The sequence below is a fragment of the Glycine soja genome, chromosome 6 (assembly GCF_004193775.1).
Source record: "Glycine soja cultivar W05 chromosome 6, ASM419377v2, whole genome shotgun sequence".
NCBI lineage: Eukaryota > Viridiplantae > Streptophyta > Magnoliopsida > Fabales > Fabaceae > Glycine > Glycine soja.
Window position 1 is genome coordinate 41,340,652 of NC_041007.1, and position 10,772 is coordinate 41,351,423.

The 10,772-nt window shown below is 34.2% G+C and overlaps 1 protein-coding gene across 1 annotated transcript; it reads right to left on the reverse strand.

Moving 5' to 3' along the window:
* Positions 1-4,858: 4,858 nt before the first annotated feature.
* Positions 4,859-10,383, reverse strand: LOC114416956 (G-type lectin S-receptor-like serine/threonine-protein kinase At4g27290). Its single transcript, XM_028382008.1, has 8 exons — positions 9,808-10,383; positions 8,758-9,545; positions 7,372-7,497; positions 6,325-6,473; positions 6,005-6,215; positions 5,679-5,916; positions 5,437-5,587; positions 4,859-5,365 (listed from the first exon to the last, which is right to left on the reverse strand). The coding sequence occupies exons 1-8, from the start codon at positions 10,326-10,328 to the stop codon at positions 5,066-5,068; spliced, it is 2,484 nt and encodes an 827-aa protein (XP_028237809.1). The 5' UTR covers positions 10,329-10,383; the 3' UTR covers positions 4,859-5,065.
* Positions 10,384-10,772: the final 389 nt, after the last annotated feature.

Sequence of the window (10,772 nt, forward strand, 5' to 3'; positions counted from 1 at the left end):
GAACACGGGTGGGTATGGAATTTATTTTTAAGAATCTAATACATATCCAATCCATATATACTTAAATGGATTGAATCTTAAATCTATATCCATATTTTTTTTAAAATAATTTGGATTCAAGATCCAATCCATTTAAATGGATATGGATTTGGTCATATCCAATTATATCCACTTAAATGTTATAAGGATTTCTTTCATATAAATTTTACTAATTAAACGTTAAAACTTGAAAACTTAGCACATGTACATTTAAGAGTTATTTTTAACTGACCTTGGTCAAGATTATTTTTTATTGATCTTGGTTAGGACATTTTTTATCTACCTCAATTAGGGCAATTTGGACTGACATTGACCCATACATTTTTAGAACGACGTCAACCTGGACATCTTTTAGGTTGACGTCAATCAGTGCATTTTCGATTGACGTCGGTCAATGATGTTTTTGGTGAATCTTAGGTAGGATTATTTTATGGTTGAGGTTGGCTAGAATTTTTCGTCAATGTCAATCAATAATTTTTTTGGTTGACATCAACTCGGGGTTTTCAATCAGCGTTGACCTTGATTGGTTTTTTGTCAACATCGATTATGATTTTTTGGGCCAACATCAGTAAGATTTTTTTGGCTGATGACAATCATTGATATTTTTTGTCCAACATTAGCCAAGACTATATTTTGATTAATGTTGGCTAATTTATTTTTTTGCTAAATCTGGTTGAAACTATTTTTTTGTTGGCGTCAGTTGGGTTTTGTTGGCCAACATAAAACACACGTTCTCTCACAAATAAGTTCACACAACTCACTAGGACAAGATAAAGTTGTTGGCTTACCGTATCGTGATTTCTTTCAACCAGGCTAACCTTTTTCCTCTTTGTTGTGATTTGTACTCCACTACTTGATTGACGCTTGCCTTCATGGAACCAACATTTCCATAAAATTGGTATGTAGTATTTCAAGTGTTTGAGCCCTTTCAGAAAAAGCCTTAGAAACAATGACTTCATAAATATCATGCAATTATTTGTGAGAAAATAAAACTAAAGACATAGTGGCTGAATTGAAATGAAAATTATTTACAGACCAAGTTTATTTATTTTGCTTCCTCAACCCAAATCTAGCCATGGGACTCAATCAGCAGCTCAAGTGTTGTCATGATGTCATCCCCAACTCTAGCCTCAATAGTCTTTCTGACCTCAGAGGGCTCACCCCCCCCCCCCCCCCACACCCAATTAGTAGAGGGTTGGCCTCCTGGCCAACCAACCAATTGGATTAAGGCCTCCGGGGTCGTCACTGGTGGGTCCATCCCTCAGGTGTATGGAGAGTCTGTAAAGGCCATGGTCAATGATTTGTTGGCCTTGGTAGATGGACTAAAGCATCTGACTATGTTGGTCCATCAGGATTGAGGTGGGTGGTGGTTGTCGACGGACGACATGTGGTGGGGCATAGTATGTTGGGGTGTAGCAATTTCAGGGACACCGATTATTTTTACCGTGTTGCAAATTTCTGTATGTGGCTAGATGAGCATAAGGGTCCTCATTTGGTAGACCATGGAAGAGGTTTCCTTGTATTAGTTGTATAAGAAAGTAAGGATAAGAAGTGTTGGTCGCTTGAACCTCCAGCCTTGCAATGCTTGTGAAGAATTGTGGAGTTGCGGTGCTAGAATAGTCCTCTAGTGTCATTCGTCGTGCATGTTCCTCTTCCATTTGGATGTAGCTTTGTGGAGAGGGAGGAGGTCAGGTTTGACTACTTCCTTGTGCTTCTTGCTCCCTTCTTTTTCTTGCAGCGTTGTTACGCCTGCAAGTGGCTTTAATTTCCAAGATGATAGGAGTTAAATCTTCACCTGCAGTTCTACCTCGCATACACAAAAACAAGCACTACCATGCAAATTATGGAAGAAAAGAATAGAGAAGAAAAATTGTAAAATAAAGAATAAAAGAATTATTGCTTATAAATTGAAAATGTATGGCAACTTAGTACGAAGACAAAATCCCCAGCAACGACGCCAAAAACTTGTTAACAGTTTGGCAAGTGCACTAAATGTCAAAGTAGTAAACTCGGAAGTTCGAGTTTCAAATTCCACATGGATTTTGTTTTGCACATTTTTTGTATAATTTTCAGTTTGTAAGAGGTAAAGGTAAAGACTGGTATGAACAAGTAAAAAATAGTAAACAATAGCAGAGCAAAAGAATTAATTAGGGAATTCAATAAGATGAGAATGTTAGGACCTAGCATGCCTTGTTGCCTAGGATGTATATTTTTGGATTTTTCTTTATCAATTAGGTGAATTTATCCTATCTACATCTATTCAATTACTTGTCCCTGATGCTTCACGATGACAAGCCTATTTTACCTACCTATCTCTCAAATGCTTTTGCAAAGATTCAATAGATAAAATGCATGAAGCCTTGATTCTTGATGTGTGCTTTAATGCATGGGCATAATGTTATCATCCTATGTCTAGCAATGATTACATTAGGATATCTTTTCTTTTTGTTCTATTAGAGGTTATCCTCTGTTGAGCGCCTAACCCCTAAAACTGATGCACACATATCTTCTTTATATTTTTATTAAGAGTTATACTTTGTCGAGCACCTAACCCCTAACATAATGTAAAGATGAATAATGTATGAGATATAAATAGAAAAGACAATAGGATAGAAAACACCTGTTGCATTGATAAGTATGGAGTACATCATACATCGCTTTGACTTTTTAGGCCTGCCGGGTTCTAACTAGGGATTTAGCCTCTCATGGCCATGAGGGCCTCACATTGAAATGGGGGTATAAGAAATGGTGGAGGAGAAGGGATGGAAAAAAGGGATAGAGAAAATGATGAGAGAGAGAGAGAGAGAGAGAGAGAAAAGGATTCCCAAAGGAAGAGTTCTCAGGCTTTGGATATGTATGAGAGTGCTCTGAGACTCGGTGTATCCTTTCCTTTTGGCTTGACTCCCTTTTTATAGTTCTTAGAGTGGATTTGGGCTTGCGTACTCACGCTCAGTGCGCTTTGCTCGCTTAGTGCAGGTGTTTGTTTTCGCGCTTAGCACGCTCTATTCGCTTAGCGTAAGTAACAATTTCCACGCTTAGCTCGCACTACGCGTTGAGCGCGTCTTGGGCTAGGCCTGATACTCAAATCTTCATCTTTTTTTGTTTTTTCTGCATCTTTTTGCTTATAATCCCTCCAATTTTTATATCTGCAAGGTGTAAACAAAAAACATCAATTCCTAATAATTAAGCATGGATAATTGCTAAATAATTATTTTTATAGACAATTTCACTTTATTTTTCATTATCAAAAACACATTTATTTAACAGTTATCAATTGACCATGACTATTTTTTTTTGGCTAGTGCTGGCTAGGAATATCTTTTGTTGACATCAACTAGCCTTTTTTCAATCGACGTCAATTGGGGGAATATTTTGGCCGATGTTAGCTAGGTTCTTTTTCACTGATGTTGATCGATGATGTTTTTCGGTCGATGTCAACGAAAAAAATTCTAACCAACGTCAGCAAAAAAAGTCTTGTTTGAAAAACCCTGGCCAATGTCAATTGAAAAACCTATCCAGCATCATCCAAAAAATAACCTCGATTGATGTTGGCTAGAAAAACTTTGAATGACATTGGCCAAAAAAATAATCTCGGCCAATGTTAGCCGAAAAATCCTTACCAACGTTAACCAAAAAATAATCTCACTAACAACGGTTTAAAAACATTATCAGTTGACGTTGTCCAAAATAACTCTAGATGAGATCAACCAAAAAATAGATCCTACCAAAGTTGGCCAAAAAGACCTAGCCGTCATCGTCCCAAAAGTTATATTGGATTTAAAAATCCAAACAAATATCTAATCCATGACCTATTAATTGGATTGGATTTAAAATCAAAAAATTGGATTTGGACATGAAACCAGACCATTTAATTGCCTTTCGAGACACTTAGCATGCATGATTACTAATAGATATGGGTTTCCAGGGCGATGCCATGACTTAGAAAAGAGGGCATTTGGGGGTGAGATTGGATATGCTTGATTAATATTGCTTGGAGACTTAAGTTCCCATAAGCATCTTTATTTCATCTGGGATGGCTTAAATCTGACCTTCATCCTTTGCTTTTGAGGATGCAAAAATCTCTGCATCAAAATAGGCACAGACAACCTTTTCGCTTTGAAGTGACTTGGGTGATGCATACGAATTTCCCAGACTTTATTAGAATACAGCGGGAGGGAGGTACACATTATTCATCTTGGTCCTTACAATGCATAATATCACTACAAACTTGAAAATATGGAATTAAGAGGTTTTTGGTTGCATACATAGAAGAGAAAGGGAGTTATTGTGCAGATTGGAGTGGCTTGATTCGAGACAAAACAACAACTTTGATGTTTATGTGGATGAGGAATATATGCAAGTGTGGACAATTCATGAACAAGTTTTGACAGAGGAGGAAATCTTGTGGTCCCAAAAGTCTCAAGCCAAATGGTTGGAGTTTGGAGATTGAAGCACCAAGTATTTTCATGGTATTACAACAATTAGAAGAAAAAATAAGTATGATACGCTTGAAGATGAGGTTGGAAATTGGGTGGTTGATCCAATCACTCCTGAAGACATGATTACAATGTTTTACAAGGATCTTTATTAAGTTTATGGTGTGCATAGTCCTTTTGAGCTATCAAATGCTTTTCCTGTCCTTGATGATGACATCGAATGGAATTTGGTGAGGATTGTGATGATTTTAATTAATGAAAATAAAAAAAATTCAAAATAAATTTTTTTAACCATACAATAATTATTTAACATAAAGCAACTTGCTTACAAACAAAAAAGCAAAATAAATCAAGAGTTTTAATAAATAAAAGCCAAAAGAAAATAGTGAAAGTAAACTAAAGCTCAATTGAGCCTAAATTATTAGTTTAGAAATTAAGACACACAAAGACCATAAGATTAGGGTTTTGTCAAGATTTAAATTGGCTATAAGTACACTAAACTTTAGCAAAACAATAATTCATAAATTTGGTAGGACATAACACAACCCCTTATCATTGGTGCTTGTGGTAAGAAACAAATCATTTCTTTTTTATCTGGGTTGCATCTCTGACATAGTTACTTCATTGGTTTGATTATACATATTTTGCCCAAAATCTTCTTCAACTAAAACCCTTTCTAAAAAGAAAATAGGCTTTTTTGGATGTGGTAAAGCACTTTCACTAGTTAACATTGTAACTACAGCTGTCATATTCGGTCTATCATTAGGTTGATGTTGCACACATAAAAGACCAATATGAATGTATCGTAAGGCCTCTGACTGAATGTATGAGTCCCTTAAACAAGTATCGATAAATTCCATCGGGCTGCACTCTTTCCAACACCACCATGCCTATAACAATGCATAAATATTATTAACACTTACTTCATTATATAGAAATCGAAGTTACTTGTTATACTTACATGTGCAATAAGATTATAGTTCTGACTTGAAAAGGAAAATCCTTTATTTTTCTTTCCGCTTAAAACCTCAAGCAATATAACACCAAAACTATAGACATCAGATTTGATGGAGAATAGTCCACCAATTGCATATTCAGGTGCCATATAACCACTGAAATTAAGAAATCATTACATGTAAATCATTTTTTAGGATTGATTTGTATGCAATTTAACTTTATCAAAAGAAAATCAAAGATACTTACTATGTACCAACAACTCTGCTTGTATTCCCTTCAATTATATCTCCTCTACACACTCGAGCTATTCCAAAATCAGAAATTTTTGGATTCATATCATCATCTAACAAAATATTACTTGATTTTAAATCTCTATGTATGATCCTCAATCTAGAGTCTTGGTGAAGATAAAGAAGTCCTCGAGCAATTCCACTTATAATGTTTAACCGCTTAGACCAATCTAGAAGTTTGCTTTGAGAAGTATCTGAGAAATTATATATTTATGATACCTTTATTAATCGATAAATGTAGAAATGAAACAGAATTTCAAATAATATTGCAAGATCACTTACCAAAAAGAAAGAAGTTTAGGCTTTTGTTGTGCATGTATTCATAGATGAGTAATTTTTCTTGCTCTTCAATGCAATAGCCAAGGACTTTGACAAGATTTCGATGTTGAAGTTTTGAACAAAATATAACCTCGTTCTTAAATTCATCTAATCCTTGTGCCGATGTATCTGAAAGCCTTTTGACTGCAATATTATGTCCGTCTGGTAACGTGCCCTTAAAAATTCACATTTACAAAGAAGGTAAATGACAAACAGAAAAGGTCAGGCTATGTTCTTTGTTTGTTCTTAGCTTTTAATTGCAAAGAAACTAGTTGCATACGTACTTTGTATACAGGACCAAAACCACCTTGCCCAAGCATGTTGTCACTTGAGAAGTCACTAGTAGCAAATGCTATTGTCTCAAAATCAAACAAAGGTAGCTCTAGATCTTCTTCTTCGCTCTCATTTATTTTTCCCTTTGTCTTGATGATCACTATTTCATTTGAAATATATAAGATTAGTAAAAATGATTAGCATCCCATGTTACAAGCTTGGCCTTAGGCTACCTTAAAAGAAATTACATGCTCTTTAAATTTTGTTTTACTAATCTATCAAATACATATGAAAATTGCCTACTTATATTTCATTAAAAAAATTGAATGGAATGTTATTGTTTATAAAAGTTTACCAATTTATAGAAAGAAACAATACTTTGCCTTACAATATGGAAGAAAATATATTATATGTTGAATGGTGGTAAGAAAATTATTGAAGAAATTTTTTTAGAAGTTATTTGATTTGAAATAAATATTTTTTTTCTTTTTTAATGATAAAATAATTCCTTGTTTTATTTTTTTAAAACATTTGTACATGAAACCATGAAAAATTCATTAATCTATATTGATTAGTATTAATTTCTCACCGTAAAATTCATAGGGGAAAGAGAAGTAAAAATCAATTTTATATATACAATCTGCTTGTAGTTGCACTTTGGTACATATCAGTGTGAATATATTGGGCCAAACAACTCTACTTGAAAACAATAGAAAAATATTTTTTCAAACATATCTAAATTTATGTGAAATTTGACATATACGCATGCCACCAAACAACAGCTTGAGAGTGTGACACATGGTAAACAGAACGAGACTGAAAGTGATAGAAATGAATTTTTTTTATATATACAATAAAGTCTAATACAAATATTTTAACATTCACTACATATATATATATATATATATATATATATATATATATATATATATTATATGACTTGATAAAAATAAATAAAAATATATTATAAAATTAATAAAAAATAGTATTGTTTAAATAATATGATTTTAAAAGTAATAATTGTGAAAAGGGAATCAGATCAGATTAAAATAGAATACCTTTGCTTCGGAATTTGGTCTTACTTCTCCGGTAAAAGAACGTGAATACAAGTATAGCAATAATTGACGGAACAATGCTTGCGACCACAACCACCGCTATCTTTGATCCATCTTTAGCATCTTTATCTACTTGACAGCGAAATGAATTAAATAGGCAATATCGTGGAAATTAAAGAAAAAGAATTAAAAGCATGTGAAACAGAATAAATATAATAATATGAGCTGTGTTAGTTACAAACTCTTTAATACACTCCCACGCTCTTTATATTAATTTAAATTTATTAAAATTACAAGATCATAAGATAAAGTCATTAAATAATAAGTAAAATTCATTAAAAAATTATGATTTTAAATAAATTTAAACTTGTTTATGTTTAGTTTCTTTTGGGGTTTGAGTATCTCTTTCCAAAGCATGAGTGTGTAATCTACCTTTTCTCTACGTCTAACATGAGTTATATATTATTCTTCGAGGGTGATGTATGATTAGATCATATCCCTTGATCTTTGGTGGATCGTATTTGAATAATTTAGATACAGAAAATAAAGTCAAATTCTAGGGTTTTTTATTCCTTAATTATAATACTAAATTCAAAACAGGAAAATTCTGAGTATATAATCTTTTGCTTAGAGATGTACTGATGATATATTCTATAACAGAGGTGCAAAGAACGAGCGATTTCTTTTTTGTATCATGGGTTGGGTAATCGATATCCGATGTGATGGAACATGATGGGAGGTATCCAAAGATGATAAGATGATACAAAATTAATATAAGAATGTGATTAAAAGCGTTGCTTTTAGACACAAAACGATCCAACAAATCTGGCTGAATTGGATTACCTATCAAATCGAACCTGTAGTTAATTTGGTCTAACTTGTGTGACCCAAAATCAAATGATCTCGGTAGGGTTGAATCAATCAACCAGTTTAATTTGTTGAACGGATAGAATCAAAATTAATTATTTTTTTAAAAAAAAAAATGATACACTCAAAAAGTAAATCAAGAATATAAAATTTATTAAATAGATTAATTTATCATTAAATTATCATGACATTATTTAACTTAATATAATTAATACCTATATGTATATTTTAAATTATTTATCCCATTTTTTTGTTCAACTAATGAATCATTGGTTTGACAAATGATCCATAAATGCAGTGTCGTATTTCAACTGAATCAACCATTGATCAGATTTTTAAACTACAACTAAAATAATGTGTTGTACGCCTGTATTTCATGTATTTTTAATACCATTAATATATATCTATTATGACTTTTAATACATTTGCAACATGAATTTCAATTAAAAAAATATTTTAAATTACTTAGCCAATGTCCTCGAGTTCCTCTAAACCAAGATAAAAATAAATAAAACTTCGTACCTATTTGGGAAATATCCACTCTAACATATAGATCTTGCCCTCCATCTGGAAACTGCCTCAAATCCAGTAAATCACTGAACCAAAGGATGCAACCGCTAAATCCACTTCCGCTCTCAGTGATGTCTGAATTAGCATAAGCTGTACAAGAACAATTTTCCCAGCACTTTTCCTTGCATTCCTCAATTGTCATACTTCTATTCATCCATGATGTGTTTGTATCTGCCACCTTCATGTTACTCATTTTAACAAAACCGTCAATATTTTTCTCCCTACACATCCAACTTTTACTACTTTGCACACACCCTTGATGAGTGCTATTCTTTGCACCCCGGTTTTGTGGCGATTTTGGCTCAAACCCCCGCAAACACCCGCACACTGAGGAGTTATCCTTCTCCGTGCAGAACCCGAAAGAGCCACATTGGTTGTAGCCGCAAAAATCATCTCTCGGAATGAGCAAATCAAGCTTCCAGTTTTGAGTTACTTCATCCCAAATGAAGCGTTGTAGAGCGAAAACGGTTTGGTTAACAACCGTTCTTATAACCAGCGAGCGATTCCGCGGGAAAAGTTGGTAATAACTCTCCTCGGTGGTGTCCACAAAATTGATATTCACCAACGAACGGCGTTTCAATGTCGGTGTGGCGCTGAATCGAAAGCCGCTCCAAGGGCCACTTCGGTAGAACACCGATGAGCCATTCCATATTTGCATTTCGGGGATGTTGCTTCTCGCCACGCCATAAGCGAAGTGACCAGAAGATGGGTCTTCCCAATTGTTCCAAGAAGTGAGGTACCTGTTGAGACTCGTTGTTACTTCCCTCTTCTAACTTACATGTGAATTTAGTCACTCTTCTAACTTTCCGATGCTAAAAAAAACTCGCTAAATGTTAATTTTAAACATTATAGAAAGATTAATTAAATTCACATATTTTTGAAAGTTGGAGGACTAATTCATCAGTTTGAAAGCATAAGAACACTAAAACTAACTTTAAACGAAAGTATAAGGAAAAAAAAAACATTTTTTTATTATTTATATAAAATTCAACAGTGAGGTACCTGTTGAGACCCGTTGCTACTTCCCATCCTATCTTCATTCCTGGTAAAAGTGTATCCGTAGGATAGTCAAAGCTCTGCCACAAATAGTTTTGGGAGTTGTTGTCCTTCTCATCTATTAGGACCAAGTTGCCTGTGTCCAAAAGCTGCGCTACGGCGTTGAATGATTTTTCTGTTGCATTTGTTGTCCAGTGGACGGTGTCGTTCACGGTGAGAAGGACGAGGTTTCCATCTTTGGTTATGGTTAACTTGGTGTTGGTGTTGCTTTTGATTGGGTTGTCGCGGTTGGCAACCCAAACGATGGTTTTTACTGGGATGTTTTTGAACCAGATTCCTAGGTAGCGGTTGGTGGAGCTACCTGGGCTGAAGAAACCCAGCTCAAAGGTTCCTTCTTTGGAAACCAAGGTGGTTCCATCGGAAAGTGGCTGAAACTGGGTGAGTGTGTCCGTTTCAGAGGAAATTTTGGATGAGAAGAGAAGAAGTAGGATGGCTATGAGAAGCATGAAAGTTAGTTGAATGGCCATTTTGTGTTAATTGCGTGCTGCGCATGGAAGCGCAATTGGAAATGAAATATGCACTGAATTGAAGAAATGTTGGGTAATATTAAGAGGAAGGGTACAGCGCAGCCACATTGGTCGGTTCACTGTGCACCAGTTGACTTTAATAAATATTACAATTTTAAAAAATGGTCCTTAACTATACAGTCTTAGCCGCCACAATGTCAGATTTTTTACAAACCGTGATTGCAATTGTGCAATGTCAAGGATATATTACAATGAATTCGCATCTACAATCTAATACCTTGGTGCAGTGGTCCTTGTGATACTTTTGGCATACTCTTACATTTACATGACAAAAAATGTCAAAGAGTAAAAATAAATTTTGTTTATTCTTTTCTTAATTAGTCAGAGTTATACTTACAACCTTCCTGTTTTTCTTCGTTTCTTTTTTTTTTTTTTCTCAATAGC

Coding starts and splice junctions, on each gene's coding strand:
- LOC114416956 (XM_028382008.1), bottom strand. CDS start 10,328: ATGGCCATTCAACTAACTTTCATGCTTCTCATAGCCATCCTACTTCTT. Junction 7,498..8,757: donor AGTGGATATTTCCCAAATAG/GTACGAAGTTTT, acceptor GCTGTCAAGTAG/ATAAAGATGCTAAAGATGGA. Junction 5,366..5,436: donor ACTATAATCTTATTGCACAT/GTAAGTATAACA, acceptor GCATTGTTATAG/GCATGGTGGTGTTGGAAAGA.